At 48.1% G+C, this 22,801-nt stretch overlaps 1 protein-coding gene across 2 annotated transcripts in view; it reads left to right on the forward strand.

The window, feature by feature from the left end:
* The first annotated feature begins 458 nt into the window (after positions 1–458).
* LOC149461815 (uncharacterized) overlaps positions 459–22,801 on the forward strand; it is a 38,658-nt gene continuing 16,315 nt past the window's right edge. The window contains exons 1-2 of one of the 2 annotated variants that reach the window (XM_089677618.1): positions 459–569; positions 5,030–5,120. In XM_089677618.1, the coding sequence (XP_089533744.1) occupies positions 5,087–5,120 (34 nt within the window). In that variant the 5' untranslated portion in view covers positions 459–569; positions 5,030–5,086. Of the gene's footprint in view, positions 578–5,029; positions 5,121–22,801 lie in introns of both variants that reach the window. The other variant, XM_089677619.1, reaches the window with a different exon arrangement.

Raw genomic sequence — 22,801 nt, forward strand, 5'->3', positions numbered from 1 at the left:
GGAGGGGTATCGGCGGTGAGTAGTAGGCGTGTTGCTGAGTGGTGGGCGGGGTCGGCCCCGTGCAGTGGGAGGGGTTTCAGCAGTGAGTAGGAGTGTTGCTGAATGGTGGGCGGGGTCGGCCCGGTACAGTGGGTGGGATATCGGCGGTGAGTAGGAGGTTTGTTGCTGAGTGGTGGGCGGGGTCGGGCTCGTGTAATGGGAGGGGTATCGGCGGTGAGTAGTAGGTGTGTTGCTGAGTGGTGGGCGGGGTCGGCCCGGTACAGTGGGTGGGGTATCGGCGGTGAGTAGGAGTTGTGGAGTGGTGGGCGGGGTCTGCCCGTGAAGGGGGAGGGATATCGGCGGTGAGTAGGAGGTGTGTTGCTGAGTGGTGGGCGGTGTCGGGCTCGTCTAGTGGGAGGGGTATCGGCGGTGAGTAGGAAGTGTGGAGTGGTGGGCGGAGTCGGCCCCGTACAGTGGGAGGGGTATCGGCGGTGAGTAGGAGGTGTGGAGTGGTGGGCGGAGTCATGTGTCCCGGCATGCAGTGCGGAAGATGGAGCGGATATCCGGTGTGATGGTGTCCAAGATTTGGGGTACGGAGGTGTGTTGGGGTGTAGAGGGGGCGGGGAATACCATGCGGCTGTCTATCCTCCTTCGGTTGTCACGTAACCTCAGTTACTGGTTGTTATGGGAGACCTCTGTCCCCTCCCCCTTCATACACAGCCGGAGCCTCCCGTCCACTGACATGCAGGAGGAGGAGGGGGCGGAGTTCTGTGGTCCTCTATATATCCCGCCTGTCTGTATTGTGTTTCTTCTACATTTCCTCTTAGAGCATCTAGTGGTTGTTGATAACATGAGAACCTTCTTATCCCCTCCCCCTGTGTATTAGGGACCGCCCCCTGTACTATAATCCCCCTCTGCTCCACCAATCAGAGGAAGACTGAAGTCCCATCAGATGGCAGTCCTCATCCTGGTCCTCCTCCACGAAGGAGCAGATCCCGGTCCTGCTGATGGGTTGAGGACCTTCTATGGCCCTGTCCAGCCCTCCTAGAGGAACTGCCTGTCTCCCGGAATCTCCTCCGTGCTCTCGTCTCCCGGAATCTCCTCCGTGCTCTCGTCTCCCGGAATCTCCTCCGTGCTCTCGTCTCCCGGAATCTCCTCCGTGCTCTCGTCTCCCGGAATCTCCTCCGTGCTCTCGTCTCCCGGAATCTCCTCCATGCTCTCGTCTCCCGGAATCTCCTCCGTGCTCTCGTCTCCCGGAATCTCCTCTGTGCTCTCGTCTCCCGGAATCTCCTCCGCGCTCTCGTCTCCCGGAATCTCCTCCGTGCTCTCGTCTCCCGGAATCTCCTCCGTGTTCTCGTCTCCCGGAATCTCCTCTGTGCTCTCGTCTCCCGGAATCTCCTCCGCGCTCTCGTCTCCCGGAATCTCCTCCGTGCTCTTGAGACTGTGTTGGGAACAACAGCCACTCAGCCACCAAGTGGTAGGCCACGTCACATGACAGGGCGGGGTCAGCGCATGCTGAAGCGCACAGTGTGCCAGAAATCGCCAACTGTCTGCAGAGTCAATAGCTAAAGACCTCCAAACTTGGTGTGGCCTTCAGATGAGCCCAACAACAGTGCGTAGAGAGCTTCATGGAATGGGTTTCCATGGCCGAGCAGCTGCATCCAAGCCTTCCATCACCAAGTGCAATGCAAAGCGTCGGATGACGTGGTGTAAAGCACGCCGCCACTGGACTCTAGAGCAGAGGAGACGTGTTCTCTGGAGGGACCAATCACACTTCTCTGTCTGGCAATCCGATGGACATGTCTGGGTTTGGCGGTGTCAGGAGAACGGTACTTGCCTGACTGCATTGTGCCAAGTGTAAAGTTTGGTGGAGGCGGGATTATGGTGTGGGGGTGTTTTTCAGGGGTTGGGCTTGGCCCCCTAGTTCCAGTGAAGGGAACTCTTAAGGTGACATTTTGGACAATTTCATGCTCCCAACTTTGTGGGAGGAGTTTGGGGATGGCCCCTTCCTGTTCCAACATGACTGCCCCCCCAGTGCACAAAGCAAGGTCCATAAAGACATGGAGGAGCCAGTTTGGGGTGGAGGAACTTGACTGTCCTGCACAGAGTCCTGACCTCAACCCCATAGAACACCTTTGGGATGAATTAGAGCGGAGACTGCGAGCCAGGCCTCCTCCCCCGACATCAGTGCCTCCTCCCCCGACATCAGGCCTCCTCCCCCGACATCAGTGCCTGACCTGACAAATGTGCTTCTGGAAGAATGGTCCAACCTTCCCATAGACACCCTCCTAAACCTTGTGGACGGCCTTCCCAGAAGAGTTGAAGCTGTTATAGCTGCAAAGGGCGGGGCCAACTCAATATTGAACCCTACGTACTAAGACTGGGGGGGCCATTAAAGGTCATGTGTGTGGAAAGGGCGGGGCCAACTCAATATTGAACCCTACGTACTAAGACTGGGGGGGCCATTAAAGGTCATGTGCGTGGAAAGGGCGGGGCCAACTCAATATTGAACCCTACGGACTAAGACTGGGGGGCCATTAAAGGTCATGTGTGTGGAAAGGGCGGGGCCAACTCAATATTGAACCCCACGGACTAAGACTGGGGGGCCATTACAGGTCATCTGTGTGGATAGGGAGGCGGCCCAATACTTGGGGCAATATATTATATATACGGGGGGGTGGGGACAATACTTGGGGCAATATAGTGGATATAGTTTTTTTTTGGGGGGGGACCTTATTTAATATCTAACTACCACTGGAATTTTTTTTATTGTTTATTATATAAACAAAAAAAGACCAAAAATGTTAAAGTACACATTTTTTTTTCATTTATGATATTAAATTTTGCAAATATCTATTCATAAATTTTGGCCAAAATGTATTCTTTATTTCTTTGGAGAAAATCCCCCAAATCCTGGTTTAATATTTAGTCTGTAGGAAAGTTACAGAGTCCACAAACTATGAGATACGTATCTGATAATCCATCAATCCTGATGTATCAACGGCCAATCTCATTTCCTGAAACCTGAAAATGTCAGAACAGCAAACTCCTCCCCCCCCCAAATGTCAGGACAGTACAGATATCCCCCAAATGTCAGGACAGTACAGATATCCCCCAAATGTCAGGACGGTACAGATATCCCCCAAATGTCAGGACGGTACGGATATCCCCCAAATGTCAGGACGGTACAGACATCCCCCAAATGTCAGGACGGTACGGATATCCCCCAAATGTCAGGACGGTACAGATATCCCCCCAAATGTCAGGACGGTACAGATATCCCCCCAAATGTCAGGACGGTACAGATATCCCCCAAATGTCAGGACGGTACAGATATCCCCCAAATGTCAGGACGGTACAGACATCCCCCAAATGTCAGGACGGTACAGATATCCCCCAAATGTCAGGACGGTACGGATATCCCCCAAATGTCAGGACGGTACAGATATCCCCCCAAATGTCAGGACGGTACAGATATCCCCCCAAATGTCAGGACGGTACAGATATCCCCCAAATGTCAGGACGGTACAGATATCCCCCAAATGTCAGGACGGGACAGATATCCCCCAAATGTCAGGACAGGACAGATATCCCCCAAATGTCAGGACGGTACAGATATCCCCCCAAATGTCAGGACGGTACAGATATCCCCCAAATGTCAGGATGGTACAGATATCCCCCAAATGTCAGGACGGTACAGATATCCCCCAAATGTCAGGATGGTACAGATATCCCCCAAATGTCAGGACGGTACAGATATCCCCCAAATGTCAGGACAGTACAGATATCCCCCAAATGTCAGGACGGTACAGGATATCCCCCAAATGTCAGAGGGGGGGGGACCGGCCTCATATGGGAGGAAGGTGTGGGGGGGACCGGCCTCATATATGGGAGGAAGGCGTGGGGGGGATCAGCCTGATATATGGGAGGAAGGTGTGGGGGGGACCGGCCTCATATATGGGAGGAAGGTGTGGGGGGGACCGGCCTCATATATGGGAGGAAGGCGTGGGGGGGATCAGCCTCATATGGGAGGAAGGTGTGGGGGGACCGGCCTCATATATGGGAGGAAGGTGTGGGGGGGACCGGCCTCATATGGGAGGAAGGTGTGGGGGGGGACCGGCCTCATATGGGAGGAAGGTGTGGGGGGGACCGGCCTCATATATGGGAGGAAGGTGTGGGGGGGACCGGCCTCATATGGGAGGAAGGTGTGGGGGGGACCGGCCTCATATGGGAGGAAGGTGTGGGGGGGACCGGCCTCATATGGGAGGAAGGTGTGGGGGGGACCGGCCTCATATGGGAGGAAGGTGTGGGGGGGACCGGCCTCATATGGGAGGAAGGTGTGGGGGGGACTGGCCTCATATATGGGAGGAAGGTGTGGGGGGACCGGCCTCATATGGGAGGAAGGCGTGGGGGGGACCGGCCTCATATATGGGAGGAAGGTGTGGGGGGGACCGGCCTCATATGGGAGGAAGGCGTGGGGACCGGCCTCATATGGGAGGAAGGCGTGGGGGGGGGGGACCGGCCTCATATGGGAGGAAGGCGTGGGGGGGGGACCGGCCTCATAAGGGAGGAAGGCGTGGGGGGGGGGACCGGCCTCATATATGGGAGGAAGGTGTGGGGGGGACCGGCCTCATATATGGGAGGAAGGTGTGGGGGGGACCGGCCTCATATGGGAGGAAGGTGTGGGGGGGACCGGCCTCATATGGGAGGAAGGTGTGGGGGGGACCGGCCTCATATATGGGAGGAAGGTGTGGGGGGGGGACCGGCCTTACACTGATAATCACTAATCATTTCTATGAATGGCATCCATTCATGGCCAGTGAGAACTATTGTGAGAGCTGTGATTGGCCCTCTCTGTACCATGTGATCACTGACCAATCACACAGATCATCACAAGAGTACACAAGGAATGTCAGCCATTTGTTCGACTTTCCAGCCATTATGGGTGAACGCCCCTCTCCATCCTCTACTGACCCCTCATCTACAGAGTCTCCCTTCTGCTGCTGCATTGTCTGCAATTTACAAGATGTTCTTCTCTCTCTGATCTCAGGTGTGAGGTGACAACTACGATGGCAGATCGTGTCTTCCCCCCATCTTCCTGAGCAACATGGAGGACAACTTCCTCTTCCTGAACTCTCTGGGTGAGTCCTAACAGTGGGGGCGATATACGGTGTTCAGTATAGAGGGGGGAGATATATATACAGTGTAGAGGGGGGATATATATATATACAGTGTAGAGGGGGGATATATATATATACAGTGTAGAGGGGGGATATATATATATACAGTGTAGAGGGGATATATATATATACAGTGTAGAGGGGGGATATATATATATACAGTGTAGAGGGGGGATATATATATATATACAGTGTAGAGGGGGGATATATATATATATACAGTGTAGAGGGGATATATATATATATATATACAGTGTAGAGGGGGATATATATATACAGTGTAGAGGGGGGATATATATATATATATACAGTGTAGAGGGGGATATATATATACAGTGTAGAGGGGGGATATATATATATATATACAGTGTAGAGGGGGATATATATATACAGTGTAGAGGGGGGATATATATATACAGTGTAGAGGGGGGATATATATATATACAGTGTAGAGGGGGATATATATATATACAGTGTAGAGGGGGGAGATATATATATACAGTGTAGAGGGGGGAGATATATATATATATACAGTGTAGAGGGGGATATATATATACAGTGTAGAGGGGGGAGATATATATATACAGTGTAGAGGGGGGATATATATATATATATACAGTGTAGAGGGGATATATATATATACAGTGTAGAGGGGGGAGATATATATATACAGTGTAGAGGGGGGATATATATATATATATACAGTGTAGAGGGGGATATATATATACAGTGTAGAGGGGGGATATATATATACAGTGTAGAGGGGGGATATATATATATACAGTGTAGAGGGGGATATATATATATACAGTGTAGAGGGGGGAGATATATATATACAGTGTAGAGGGGGGAGATATATATATATATACAGTGTAGAGGGGATATATATATATACAGTATAGAGGGGGGATATATATATACAGTGTAGAGGGGATATATATATATACAGTGTAGAGGGGGATATATATATATACAGTGTAGAGGGGGGTATATATATATACAGTGTAGAGGGGGGAGATATATATATATACAGTGTAGAGGGGGGAGATATATATATGTATACAGTGTAGAGGGGATATATATATATACAGTATAGAGGGGGGATATATATATACAGTGTAGAGGGGGGAGATATATATATATACAGTGTAGAGGGGATATATATATATATACAGTATAGAGGGGGGATATATATATACAGTGTAGAGGGGATATATATATATATACAGTGTAGAGGGGGGATATATATATATATATATACAGTGTAGAGGGGAGATATATATACAGTTGTGTCCAAAATTATTCAACCCCCAATGCTGTAAAGGGGTTTAGGGACTATAGTGTACATTTGGAATTGTATTCAGAATCAAATCCTACAAGGACGTTGTAACTACCCAAATGCAACTAAAATGACATCAATTGTTTATGTAATACAGTAGTAAATGGTTCTTATGTGGTTTCTTCATTGCCACAATTATTCAACCCCTTAAAGACTACCACTCTGAAGAACAGAGGTTCATACAGGTGCTTTCCATCAGGTATTGAAAACACCTGTGGATGTCACCGAGCAGCAATCAAGCATAATAAGCACCAATTAGGCAGCTTTAAAATGACTGTGATACTCAGCTCCTTCTAGACATTTACTGGTGTGGTTACAAACATGGTGAAGGCAAGAGAATGGTCCAGGAAGACAAGAGAAGAGGTGATTTCTCTTCACAGGAAGGGCAATGGCTATAAGAAGATTGCAAAGATGTTAAACATACCAAGAGACACCTTAGGAAGCATCATTCGCAAATTCAAGGCAAAGGGCACTGTTGAAACGCTACCTGGTCGTGGCAGAAAGAAGATGCTGACTTCGACTGCTGTGCGCTACCTGAAGCGTAGAGTGGAGAGAAGTCCCCGTGTGACTGCTGAGGAACTGAGAAAAGATTTGTCAGATGTGGGTACAGAAGTTTCAGCCCAGACAATAAGACGCACACTGCGTAATGAAGGCCTCCGTGCCAGAACTCCCAGGCGTACCCCCTTGCTGTCTCCAAAGAATAAGAAGAGTCGACTGCAGTATGCCAAAAGCCATGTGGACAAACCACAAAAGTTGTGGGATAGTGTTCTGTGGACTGATGAAACAAAATTAGAACTGTTTGGGCCCATGGATCAACGCTATGTTTGGAGGAGGAAGAACAAGGCCTATGATGAAAAGAACACCTTGCCTACTGTGAAGCATGGTGGAGGGTCAATCATGCTTTGGGGCTGTTTTGCTTCTGCAGGTACAGGGAAGCTTCAGCGTGTGCAAGGTACCATGAATTCTCTTCAGTACCAGGAGATATTGGATGGAAACGTGATGCAGTCCGTCACACACCTGAGGCTTGGGAGACGTTGGACCTTTCAACAGGACAATGATCCCAAGCATACCTCCAAGTCCACTAGAGCATGGTTGCAGAGGAAAGGCTGGAACATTTTGGAGTGGCCATCGCAGTCACCAGACTTAAATCCGATTGAGAACCTCTGGTGGGACTTAAAGAAAGCAGTTGCAGTGCGCAAGCCTAAGAATGTGACTGAACTGGAGGCCTTTGCCCATGAAGAATGGGCGAAGATACCCGTAGATCGCTGCAAGACACTTGTGTCAAGCTATGCTTCACGTTTAAAAGCTGTTATAACTGTAAAAGGATGCTGTACTAAGTACTAAGATTGAATGTCACTTGGGGGTTGAATAAAACTGATAATGCTGTGAGCACAGAAAAGACATTTGTGGTTATTTCATTATAACTGTTATGTTATATTTGTCTGACCTACAAGTGCCTCTTTAATGTAAATGTAAGCAAGATGACTGAATGATCAAAAGCAATGTCAAACTGGCCAAAACACTCAATTTCAGTGGGGGTTGAATAATTTTGGACACAACTGTATACAGTGTAGAGGGGGGATATATATATATATACAGTGTAGAGGGGGGATATATATATATACAGTGTAGAGGGGGGAGATATATATATATATATACAGTGTAGAGGGGATATATATATATACAGTATAGAGGGGGGATATATATATATACAGTATAGAGGGGGGATATATATATATACAGTGTAGAGGGGGATATATATATATACAGTGTAGAGGGGGGATATATATACAGTCATGGCCGAAATTGTTGGCACCCTTGATATTTCTCCAGGAAATCATGTATTTCTCACGAAACGTATTGCATTAACACATGTTTTGCTATACACATGTTTATTCCCTTTGTGTGTATTGGGACAAAACAAAAAAAGGGAGGAAAGAAAGCAAATTCGACATAATGTCACACAAACCTCCAAAAATGGGCTGGACAAAAGTATTGGCACCCTTTCACAACTGCGGATAAATAAGAATGTTACAAGCATGTGATGCTCCTGTAAACTCACCTGGGGCAAGTAACAGGTGTGGGCAATATAGAAATCACACCTGAAAGCAGATAAAAAGGAGAGACGTTCACTTAACCTTTGCATTGTGTGTCTGTCTGTGCCACACTAAGCATGGACAACAGAAAGAGGAGACGAGAACTGTCTGAGGACCTGAGAACCAAAATTGTGGCAAAATATCAACAATCTCAAGGTTACAAGTCCATCTCCAGAGAACTAGATTTGCCTTTGTCCACAGTGCGCAACATTATCAAGAAGTTTGCAACCCATGGCACTGTAGCTAATCTCCCTGGTCGTGGACGGATGAGGAAAATTGATGAAAGATTGCAACGCAGAATAGTCCGGATGGTGGATAAGCAGCCCCAAACATGTTCCAAAGACATTCAAGCTGTCCTGCAGGCTCAGGGAGCATCAGTGTCAGCGCGAACTATCCGTCGACATTTAAATGAAATGAAACGCTATGGCAGGAGACCCAGGAGGACCCCACTGCTGACACAGAGACATAAAAAAGCAAGACTACAGTTTGCCAAAATGTACTTGAGTAAGCCAAAAGCCTTCTGGGAAAACGTCTTGTGGACAGATGAGACCAAGATAGAGCTTTTCGGTAAAGCACATCATTCTACTGTTTACCGAAAACGGAATGAGGCCTACAAAGAACAAAACACAGTACCTACGGTAAAATATGGTGGAGGTTCAATGATGTTTTGGGGTTGTTTTGCTGCCTCTGGCACTGGGTGCCTTGACTGTGTGCAAGGCATCATGAAATCTGAGGATTACCAAAGGATTTTGGGTCGCACTGTAGGGCCCAGTGTCAGAAAGCTGGGTTTGCGTCCAAGATCCTGGGTCTTCCAGCAGGACAATGACCCCAAACATACGTCAAAAAGCACTCAGAAATGGATGGCAAAGAAGCGCTGGAGAGTTCTGAAGTGGCCAGCAATGAGCCCAGATCTAAATCCCATTGAACACCTGTGGAGAGATCTTAAAATTGCTGTTGGGAAAAGGTGTCCTTCCAATAAGAGAGACCTGGAGCTGTTTGCAAAGGAAGAGTGGTCCAAAATTCCGGGTGAGAGGTGTCAGAAGCTTATTGATGGTTATAGGAAGCGACTGATTTCAGTTATGTTTTCCAAAGGGTGTGCAACCAAATATTAAGTTAAGGGTGCCAATACTTTTGTCCAGCCCATTTTTGGGGTTTTGTGTGACATTATGTCATATTTGCTTTTCTGCCTCTGTTTTATATTTGTTCCAATACATACAAAGGGAATAAACATGTGTATAGCAAAACATGTGTTAATGCAATACCTTTTTTGTGTGAAATACTTGATTTTCAGGAAAAATATCAAGGGTGCCAACAATTTCGGCCATGACTGTATATACAGTGTAGAGGGGATATATATATATACAGTGTAGAGGGGGGATATATATATATACAGTGTAGAGGGGATATATATATATACAGTGTAGAGGGGGGATATATATATATATACAGTGTAGAGGGGGGATATATATATACAGTGTAGAGGGGGATATATATATATATATACAGTGTAGAGGGGAGATATATATATACAGTGTAGAGGGGGGATATATATATATATACAGTGTAGAGGGGGATATATATATATATATATACAGTGTAGAGGGGGATATATATATATATACAGTGTAGAGGGGGATATATATATATACAGTGTAGAGGGGGATATATATATATACAGTGTAGAGGGGGGATATATATATATACAGTGTAGAGGGGGATATATATATATATACAGTGTAGAGGGGGATATATATATATATACAGTGTAGAGGGGGATATATATATATACAGTGTAGAGGGGGGATATATATATATACAGTATAGAGGGGGATATATATATATACAGTGTAGAGGGGGATATATATATATACAGTGTAGAGGGGGGATATATATATATACAGTGTAGAGGGGATATATATATATACAGTGTAGAGGGGATATATATATATACAGTGTAGAGGGGATATATATATATACAGTGTAGAGGGGATATATATATATACAGTGTAGAGGGGGGATATATATATATATACAGTGTAGAGGGGGGATATATATATACAGTGTAGAGGGGGATATATATATATATATACAGTGTAGAGGGGAGATATATATATACAGTGTAGAGGGGGGATATATATATATATACAGTGTAGAGGGGGATATATATATATATATACAGTGTAGAGGGGGATATATATATATATACAGTGTAGAGGGGGATATATATATATACAGTGTAGAGGGGAGATATATATATACAGTGTAGAGGGGGGATATATATATATACAGTGTAGAGGGGGGATATATATATATACAGTGTAGAGGGGGGATATATATATATACAGTATAGAGGGGGATATATATATATATATACAGTGTAGAGGGGGGATATATATATACAGTGTAGAGGGGATATATATATATACAGTATAGAGGGGGGATATATATATACAGTATAGAGGGGGGATATATATATATACAGTGTAGAGGGGGGATATATATATATACAGTGTAGAGGGGGGATATATATATACAGTATAGAGGGGGGATATATATATACATACAGTGTAGAGGGCGATATACGGTATTCAGTATAGAGGGGGGATATATATATATACAGTATAGAGGGGGGATATATATATACAGTATAGAGGGGGGATATATATATATACAGTGTAGAGGGGGGATATATATATATATACAGTGTAGAGGGGGGATATATATATACAGTATAGAGGGGGGATATATATATATATACAGTGTAGAGGGCGATATACGGTATTCAGTATAGAGGGGGGATATATATATATACAGTATAGAGGGGGGAGATATATATATACAGTATAGAGGGGGGATATATATATATACAGTATAGAGGGGGGAGATATATATATACAGTATAGAGGGGGGAGATATATATATACAGTATAGAGGGGGGATATATATATATACAGTATAGAGGGGGGAGACATATACATATATATACAGTATAGAGGGGGGATATATATACATACAGTATAGAGGGGGGATATATATATATACAGTGTAGAGGGGGGATATATATATATACAGTATAGAGGGGGGATATATATATATATACAGTATAGAGGGGGGATATATATATATACAGTGTAGAGGGGGGAGATATATACAGTTGTGTTGAAAATAATATCAGTCAGACATCACTAACCGGATCAATCTCTGTTTTTGGTGGAAATGATATTTCTACATGGCAGGTAATTTCCTAGCAGGTGTAGTAGAGTCATAGAAATCCAACAGACCCGACAGTCATGACATGCATGCTGCTGATTCTGTGTCATTGAATCACTCATTGAAAGGGGCGTGTTCACAATAATAGCCGTGTGGAGTTCTATTAGTGAGGTCATTCATTCTTTGATAAACAGGTGGCAATTATTGCCCTTATTTAAGGAAGGAAGGCAGCAAATGTTGGACATGCTGGTTACAGTGCATTTCTCTCTGAAATTCTGAGGAAAATGGGTCGTTCCAGACATTGTTCAGAAGAACAGCGTACCTTGATTAAAAAGTTGATTGGAGGGGAAAACATATAAAGAAGTGCAGAAAATGATCGGCTGCTCAGCTAAAATGATGGCTAATGCTTTAAAATGGCAACCAAAACCTGAAAGATGTGGAAGAAAGCGAAAAACTACCATTGGAATGGATAGAAGAATAGCCAAAATGGGGCGGACTCAGCCAACAATCAGCTCCAGGAAGATGAAAGAAGGTGTGACGTTCCCTGTGAGGACTCAGCCAACAATCAGCTCCAGGAAGATGAAAGAAGGTGTGACGTTCCCTGTGAGGACTCAGCCAACAATCAGCTCCAGGAAGATGAAAGAAGGTGTGACGTTCCCTGTGAGGACTGTTACAATTAGAAGACGCCGATGTGAAGCCAAGCTATCTGCAAGAAGTCCCCGCAAAGTCCCACTGTTGGGAAAAGACGTGCTGAAGAGGTTACAATCTGCCAAAGAGCACATTGACTGGCCTAAAGAGAAATGGCACAACATTTTGTGGGCTGATGAAAGTAAGATTGTTCTTTTTGGGTCTAGTGAGCGGAGACAGTTTGTCAGACGACCCCCAAACACTGAATTCAAGCCACAGTACACTGTGAAGACTGTGAAGCATGGTGGTGCAAGCATCATGATATGGGGATGTTTCTCATACTACGGTGTTGGGCCCATTTATCGCATACCAGGGATCATGGATCAGTTTGAATCCATCAGAATACTTGAAGAGGTCATGCTGCCTTATGCTGAAGAGGAAATGCCCTTGAAATGGGGGTTCCAACAAGACAACGACCCCAAACACACCAGTAAACGGGCAACATCTTGGTTCCAGACCAACAAGATGGACGTTATGGAGTGGCCAGCCCAATCCCCGGATCTTCATCCAATAGAAAACTTGTGGGGTGACATCAAAAATGCCGTTTCTGAGGCCAAACCAAGAAATAGAGAAGAACTGTGGAATGTGGTCCAATCATCCTGGGCTGGAATACCTGATCACAGGGGCCAGAAGTTGGGGGACTCCATGCAACACAGATGTACAGCAGTTCTCAGAAACAGTGCGACTACAACCAAATATTCATGAAGTCATTCAAAGGAAAGCAAAATCTTCAAACATTTCTCAGTTTATATAGTGAATGTTGGAGTTTGGAAAGAAGAATACAAACACGGCCATTTTGTTGAACCGTCTAATATTCACTTTTCTTCCATTTTTTTTTTAGAGGAACAACACAAATTTGATGTATTTTTCTTCCTGTTGTGATTTGGAATAGAATGTGTCGTGTTCCCAATGCATTTGTGTGGATGGAAAGAAAAGGATTAGAAGGATTTGCAGCTTTATTCACTTTTATCATCACACGGATATTATTGAACACAAATGTACAGTTGCAAGAAAAAGTATGTGAACCCCTTGGGATTCCGTGGCGTTTTGCATGAATTGGGCATAAAATGTGCTCTGAACGTCATCTAAGTCACAACAATAGAAGAACACAGTCTGCTGAACATAATACTACACAAACATTAGATGTTGCCATGGTTTAATTGCACATAACATGTAAACATTCACAGTGCAGGGAGGAAAAAGTATGTGAGGCTCTCGCTTAATGACTTCTCCCAGAGCTAATTGGAGCCAGGAGTGAGCCAACCTTGACTCCAATCAGTGGGATGATATTGGATGTGTTGCTGACACTTGTTTTGGGTTTACTAGTTTCAAGAAGCACTGTCTGATGTGAACCATGCCTCGCAGAAAAGAGCTCTCAGAAGACCTACCATCAAGAATTGTTGACTTGCATGAAGCTGGAAAGGGTTACAAAAGTATCTCCTTGAGCCTTGATGTTCATGTGTCCACGGTAAGACAGACTGTCTACAAATGGAGAAAGTTTAGCACTGTTGCTACTCTCCCTAGGCGTGGTCGTCCTGTAAAAATGACTGCAAGAGCACAGCGCAGAATGCTGCATGAGGTAAAGAAGAATCCCAGAGTGTCAGCTAAAGACCTACAGAAATCTCTGGCACATGCTAACATTTTTGTTGACACATCTACAATCAGGAAAACATGAAACAAGAATGGAGTACATGGGAGGACACCACGGAGGAAGCCATTGCTGGCCAAAAAGAAGATTGCAGCACGTTTGAAGTTTGCAAAAGAGCACCTGGATGTTCCACAGCACTACTGGCAGAATATACTGTGGACAGATGACACCAAGATTGAGTTGTTTGGGAAGAACACACAACAGTATGTGTGGAGAAAAAAAGGCCCAGCACACCAACATCAAAACCTCATCCCCACTGTGAAACATGGCGGAGGGAGCATCATGGTTTGGGGCTGCTTTGCTGCCTCAGGGCTGGACGGATTGTTGTCATTGATGGGAAAATGAATTCCAGAGTTTATCAAGACATTTTGCAGGAAAACGTACGACCATCTGTCCGCCAACTGAAGCTCCGCAGAGGATGGGTGATGCAACAGGACAATGATGACCCAAAGCATACAAGTCATTCAACAAAACAATGGCTGCAACAGCACAGAATACGCCTTCTGGAGTGGCCCAGTCAGAGTCCTGACCTCAACCCCATTGAAATGCTGTGGCATGACCTTAAGAGAGCGATTCACACCAGACATCCCAAGAATATTGCTACACTGAAACAGTTTTGTGAAGAGGAGTGGTCCAAAATGACTCCAGATCGTTGTGCAGGTCTGATCTGCAACTACAGGAAACGTTTGGTTGAGGTTATTGCTGCCAAAGGAGGGTCAACCAGTTATTAAGTCCAAAGGTTCACATACTTTTTCCTCCCTGCACTGTGAATGTTTACATGTTATGTGCAATGAAACCATGGCAACATCTAATGTTTGTGTAGTATTATGTTCAGCAGACTGTGTTCTTCTATTGCTGTGACTTAGATGACGTTCAGACATTTTATGCCCAATTCATGCAAAACTCCACGGAATCCCAAGGGGGTCACATACTTTTTCTTGCAACTGTATATATATACACTCGCTACTCTGCAACAATTCTAGGCGGAGTGATGCTGCAAATGAAGAAATCTTTCAGAAGTCGAAGTGTTAATAGTTTATTTGATTAAATGAAGAGAAATCCAATATAATATTTGGGGTGACTCCCCATATCCTGTGATCAGTGTTGGGGTGACTCCCCATATCCTGTGATCAGTGTTGGGGTGACTCCCCATATCCTGTGATCAGTGTTGGGGTGACTCCCCATATCCTGTGATCAGTGTTGGGGTGACTCCCCATATCCTGTGATCAGTGTTGGGGTGACTCCCCGTATCCTGTGATCAGTGTTGGGGTGACTCCCCGTATCCTGTGATCAGTGTTGGGGTGACTCCCCGTATCCTGTGATCAGTGTTGGGGTGACTCCCCGTATCCTGTGATCAGTGTTGGGGTGACTCCCCATATCCTGTGATCAGTGTTGGGGTGACTCCCCATATCCTGTGATCAGTGTTGGGGTGACTCCCCATATCCTGTGATCAGTGTTGGGGTGATTCCTCTCCCCGTGTGATCAGTATTGCAGTGACCCCCCCCCCATAATCAGTATTGGGGTGACCCCCCTTTGCCTTGCACCCAGTGAAGGAGGTCGGCAGGTCGGTCGCTCTCTGTCCATCTCGGAGGACTGAGCTCAGATCTTCTGTGGATGTCGGTCGCCTCCAATTCTTCTGTCTCTTCATGTCACCCCAGATAGACTCCATGGTGGGGAGATCAGGGCTCTGCGGGGGCCAAACCATCACTTTCAGGGCCCCTTGCTCTTCTTCACAGGGAGGATAGTTCCTGATGACATTGGCTGGATGTTGGGGGTGGTTGTCCTGCTGGAGGATACATTGGGGGCCAATCACCCGCCTTCCTGATGGTGTGGATGATGGAGAAGTCTCTGCCTGGATTTCTCAGCATTGAGGACACCGTTGATCCCGACCAAATCTCCAACTCCACTGGCAGAAATACAGCTCCAAACCTGCAGGGAACCTCCACCATGCTTCACAGTTGGCTGCAGACACTCATTGTACCGCCCTCCAGCCCTTCCCCCAACAAACTGCCTCCAGCTACAGCCAAATATTTCACATTTTCACACATCAGTCCTCAACGTTACCCCACCACTGCGTCTACACTCCTCCAACATTCCCCCACCACTGCGTCTACACTCCTCCAACATTACCCCACCACTGCGTCTACACTCCTCCAACATTACCCCACCACTGCGTCTACACTCCTCAACATTACCCCACCACTGCGTCTACACTCCTCAACATTACCCCACCACTGCGTCTACACTCCTCAATGTTACCCCACCACTGCGTCTACACTCCTCAACATTACCCCACCACTGCGTCTACACTCCTCAATGTTACCCCACCACTGCGTCTACACTCCTCAACATTACCCCACCACTGCGTCTACACTCCTCAACATTACCCCACCACTGCGTCTACACTCCTCACCATTACCCCACCACTGCGTCTACACTCCTCACCATTACCCCACCACTGCATCTACACTCCTCAACATTACCCCACCACTGCGTCTACACTCCTCAACATTACCCCACCACTGCGTCTACACTCCTCCAACATTACCCCACCACTGCGTCTACACTCCTCAATGTTACCCCACCACTGCGTCTACACTCCTCAACATTACCCCACCACTGCGTCTACACTCCTCAACATTACCCCACCACTGCGTCTACACTCCTCCAACATTACCCCACCACTGCGTCTACACTCCTCATTACCCCCCCCACTGCGTCTACACTCCTCAACATTACCCCACCACTGCGTCTACACTCCTCAACGTTACCCCACCACTGCGTCTACACTCCTCAACGTTACCCCACCACTGCGTCTACACTCCTCATTACCCCACCACTGCGTCTACACTCCTCATTACCCCACCACTGCGTCTACACTCCTCAACATTACCTACCACTGCGTCTACACTCCTCAACATTACCCCACCACTGCGTCTACACTCCTCAACATTACCCCACCACTGCGTCTACACTCCTCAACATTACCCACCACTGCGTCTACACTCCTCAACATTACCCCACCACTGCGTCTACACTCCTCATTACCCCACCACTGCGTCTACACTCCTCAACATTACCCCACCACTGCGTCTACACTCCTCACCATTACCCCACCACTGCGTCTACACTCCTCACCATTACCCCACCACTGCATCTACACTCCTCCAACATTACCCCACCACTGCGTCTACACTCCTCCAACATTCCCCCACCACTGCGTCTACACTCCTCCAACATTACCCCACCACTGCGTCTACACTCCTCCAACATTACCCCACCACTGCGTCTACACTCCTCAATGTTACCCCACCACTGCGTCTACACTCCTCAACATTCCCCCACCACTGCGTCTACACTCCTCCAACATTCCCCCACCACTGCGTCTACACTCCTCAATGTTACCCCACCACTGCGTCTACACTCCTCAACATTACCCCACCACCGCGTCTACACTCCTCAACGTTACCCCACCACTGCGTCTACACTCCTCAACGTTACCCCACCACTGCGTCTACACTCCTCATTACCCCCCCACTGCGTCTACACTCCTCAACGTTACCCCACCACTGCGTCTACACTCCTCAACGTTACCCCACCACTGCGTCTACACTCCTCATTACCCCACCACTGCGTCTACACTCCTCATTACCCCACCACTGCGTCTACACTCCTCATTACCCCACCACTGCGTCTACACTCCTCAACATTACCTACCACTGCGTCTACACTCCTCAACATTACCCCACCACTGCGTCTACACTCCTCAACATTACCCCACCACTGCGTCTACACTCCTCAACATTACCCACCACTGCGTCTACACTCCTCAACATTACCCCACCACTGCGTCTACACTCCTCAACATTACCCCACCACTGCGTCTACACTCCTCGTTCCCCCACCACTGCGTCTACACTCCTCATTACCCCACCACTGCGTCTACACTCCTCAACATTACCCCACCACTGCGCCTACACTCCTCAACATTACCCCACCACTGCGTCTACACTCCTCACCATTACCCCACCACTGCGTCTACACTCCTCAACATTACCCCACCACTGCGTCTACACTCCTCAACATTCCCCCACCACTGCATCTACACTCCTCAACATTACCCACCACTGCGTCTACACTCCTCAACATTCCCCCACCACTGCATCTACACTCCTCAACATTACCCCACCACTGCGTCTACACTCCTCATTACCCCACCACTGCGTCTACACTCCTCAACATTACCCCACCACTGCGTCTACACTTCTCATTACCCCACCACTGCGTCTACACTCCTCATTACCCCACCACTGCGTCTACACTCCTCATTACCCCACCACTGCGTCTACACTCCTCCAACATTACCCCACCACTGCGTCTACACTCCTCATTACCCCACCACTGCGCCTACACTCCTCAACATTACCCCACCACTGCGTCTACACTCCTCATTACCCCACCACTGCGTCTACACTCCTCAACATTACCCCACCACTGCGCCTACACTCCTCAACATTACCCCACCACTGCGTCTACACTCCTCAACATTACCCCACCACTGCGTCTACACTCCTCAACATTACCCCACCACTGCGTCTACACTCCTCAACATTACCCCACCACTGCGTCTACACTCCTCAACATTACCCCACCACTGCGTCTACACTTCTCATTACCCCACCACTGCGTCTACACTCCTCAACATTACCCCACCACTGCGTCTACACTCCTCCAACATTACCCCACCACTGCGTCTACACTCCTCAACATTCCCCCACCACTGCGTCTACACTCCTCATTACCCCACCACTGCGTCTACACTCCTCATTACCCCACCACTGCGTCTACACTCCTCAACATTACCTACCACTGCGTCTACACTCCTCAACATTACCCCACCACTGCGTCTACACTCCTCAACATTACCCCACCACTGCGTCTACACTCCTCATTACCCCACCACTGCGTCTACACTCCTCGTTCCCCCACCACTGCGTCTACACTCCTCATTACCCCACCACTGCGTCTACACTCCTCAACATTACCCCACCACTGCGCCTACACTCCTCAACATTACCCCACCACTGCGTCTACACTCCTCAACATTACCCACCACTGCGTCTACACTCCTCATTACCCCACCACTGCGTCTACACTCCTCAACATTACCCCACCACTGCGTCTACACTCCTCAACATTACCCCACCACTGCGTCTACACTCCTCATTACCCCACCACTGCGTCTACACTCCTCAACATTACCCCACCACTGCGTCTACACTCCTCATTACCCCACCACTGCGTCTACACTCCTCAACATTACCTACCACTGCGTCTACACTCCTCAACATTACCCCACCACTGCGTCTACACTCCTCAACATTACCCCACCACTGCGTCTACACTCCTCATTACCCCACCACTGCGTCTACACTCCTCGTTCCCCCACCACTGCGTCTACACTCCTCATTACCCCACCACTGCGTCTACACTCCTCAACATTACCCCACCACTGCGCCTACACTCCTCAACATTACCCCACCACTGCGTCTACACTCCTCAACATTACCCACCACTGCGTCTACACTCCTCATTACCCCACCACTGCGTCTACACTCCTCAACATTACCCCACCACTGCGTCTACACTCCTCATTACCCCACCACTGCGTCTACACTCCTCAACATTACCCCACCACTGCGTCTACACTCCTCAACATTACCCCACCACTGCGTCTACACTTCTCATTACCCCACCACTGCGTCTACACTCCTCAACATTACCCCACCACTGCGTCTACACTCCTCCAACATTACCCCACCACTGCGTCTACACTCCTCAACATTCCCCCACCACTGCGTCTACACTCCTCATTACCCCACCACTGCGTCTACACTCCTCACCATTACCCCACCACTGCGTCTACACTCCTCACCATTACCCCACCACTGCGTCTACACTCCTCACCATTACCCCACCACTGCGTCTACACTCCTCATTACCCCACCACTGCGTCTACACTCCTCATTACCCCACCACTGCGTCTACACTCCTCATTACCCCACCACTGCGTCTACACTCCTCAACATTACCCCACCACTGCGTCTACACTCCTCAACATTACCCACCACTGCGTCTACACTCCTCATTACCCCACCACTGCGTCTACACTCCTCAACATTACCCCACCACTGCGTCTACACTCCTCATTACCCCACCACTGCGTCTACACTCATCATTACCCCACCACTGCGTCTACACTCCTCAACATTACCCACCACTGCGTCTACACTCCTCATTACCCCACCACTGCGTCTACACTCCTCAACATTACCCCACCACTGCGTCTACACTCCTCAACATTACCCCACCACTGCGTCTACACTCCTCAACATTACCCCACCACTGCGTCTACACTCCTCAACATTACCCCACCACTGCGTCTACACTCCTCATTACCCCACCACTGCGTCTACACTCCTCAACATTACCCCACCACTGCGTCTACACTCCTCATTACCCCCCCCACTGCGTCTACACTCCTCATTACCCCACCACTGCGTCTACACTCCTCAACGTTACCCCACCACTGCGTCTACACTCCTCAACGTTACCCCACCACTGCTTCTACACTCCTCAACGTTACCCCACCACTGCGTCTACACTCCTCCAACATTACCCCACCACTGCGTCTACACTCCTCAACATTACCCCACCACTGCGTCTACACTCCTCAACATTACCCCACCACTGCGTCTACACTCCTCATTACCCCACCACTGCGTCTACACTCCTCATTACCCCACCACTGCGTCTACACTCCTCCAACATTACCCCACCACTGCGTCTACACTCCTCCAACATTACCCCACCACTGCGTCTACACTCCTCATTACCCCACCACTGCGTCTACACTCCTCATTACCCCACCACTGCGTCTACACTCCTCCAACATTACCCCACCACTGCGTCTACACTCCTCAACGTTACCCCACCACTGCGTCTACACTCCTCAACATTACCCCACCACTGCGTCTACACTCCTCAACATTACCCCACCACTGCGTCTACACTCCTCAACATTACCCCACCACTGCGTCTACACTCCTCAACATTACCCCACCACTGCGTCTACACTTCTCATTACCCCACCACTGCGTCTACACTCCTCAACATTACCCCACCACTGCGTCTACACTCCTCATTACCCCACCACTGCGTCTACACTCCTCAACATTACCCCACCACTGCGTCTACACTCCTCATTACCCCACCACTGCCTCTACACTCCTCAACATTCCCCCACCACTGCGTCTACACTCCTCATTACCCCACCACTGCGTCTACACTCCTCATTACCCCACCACTGCGTCTACACTCCTCATTACCCCACCACTGCGTCTACTCTCCTCAACGTTTCCCGACCAGCAATGTCTGGCTGACACCTTGCTGATGCAGTAGAACTCCTTTGTCTGGTTCCTGTGCTCAGCCTTGCCATGCTGTATGACCTGTGACCTCACCAGTAGCAGAGTTTGCCTGTTCCTCCCCCAGCTCTAAGCCTCCTACACAGCAGTTTCAGGTAATGACTGGGCTTCAACCTACATATGAAATTGATGATCATTAGCACCTGCTTGGTATCATTGGTTCATCATACGCCTGACTCCAATCCTTCCATATCCCTGACTGTGGGGGTGTAAGAATGGATGTCACACGGGATGTCACACGGGATGTCACACGGGATGTCACACAGGGTGACACGGGATGTCACACGGGATGTCACACGGGATGTCACACGGCGGTCACACCCAATACTAAATCAGATTCGGATTTCTCTTCTCTTGCGTTACATTTTGAAAATTGATAAAAAATAAACTTTTAAATATAGATTTCTGAAAGTATTCTTTTACATCATTTCTCCACATCTGCCTAATACTTTGGCACAATTCTGTATGAAGGGAGTGTATCTAGGCTTGTTAGTGATTTATGCAGGAGGGGGGTGATGTATACAGGAGGGGGGACATTAGATGGGGGTGTATCTAGGCCACTTGGTCTGATGTATACAGGAGGGGGGTCCTTGGTTGGTTGGGGGTGTTTCTAGGCCAGTTGGTCTGATGTATACAGGAGGGGGGTCCTTGGTTGGTTGGGGGTGTATCTATACCAGTTGGTGATGTATACAGGAGGGGGGTCCTTGGTTGGGGGTGTATCTAGGCCAGTTGGGGGTGATGTATACAGGAGGGGGTTCCTTGGTTGGTTGGGGGTGTATCTAGGCCAGTTGGTCTGATGTATACAGGAGGGGGGTCCTTGGTTGGTTGGGGGTGTATCTAGACCAGTTGGGGGTGATGTATACAGGAGGGGGGTCCTTGGTTGGGGGTGTATCTAGGCCAGTTGGGGGTGATGTATACAGGAGGGGATTCCTTGGTTGGTTGGGGGGTATCTAGGCCAGTTGCGGGTGATGTATACAGAAGGGGGGTACTTGGTTGGTTGGGGGTGTATCTAGGCCAGTTGGGGGTGATGTATACAGGAGGGGGGTCCTTGGTTGGGGATGTATCTAGGCCAGTTGGGGGTGATGTATACAGGAGGGGGGATCATTGGTTGTGTGGGGGTGTATCTAGGCCAGTTTGGGGTGATGTATACAAGAGGGGGGATCATTGGTTGGTTGGGG

The sequence above is a fragment of the Staurois parvus genome, unplaced genomic scaffold, assembly GCF_062004578.1.
Source record: "Staurois parvus isolate SC_StPar_1 unplaced genomic scaffold, SC_StPar_1.0 ptg000191l, whole genome shotgun sequence".
NCBI classification, from domain to species: domain Eukaryota; kingdom Metazoa; phylum Chordata; class Amphibia; order Anura; family Ranidae; genus Staurois; species Staurois parvus.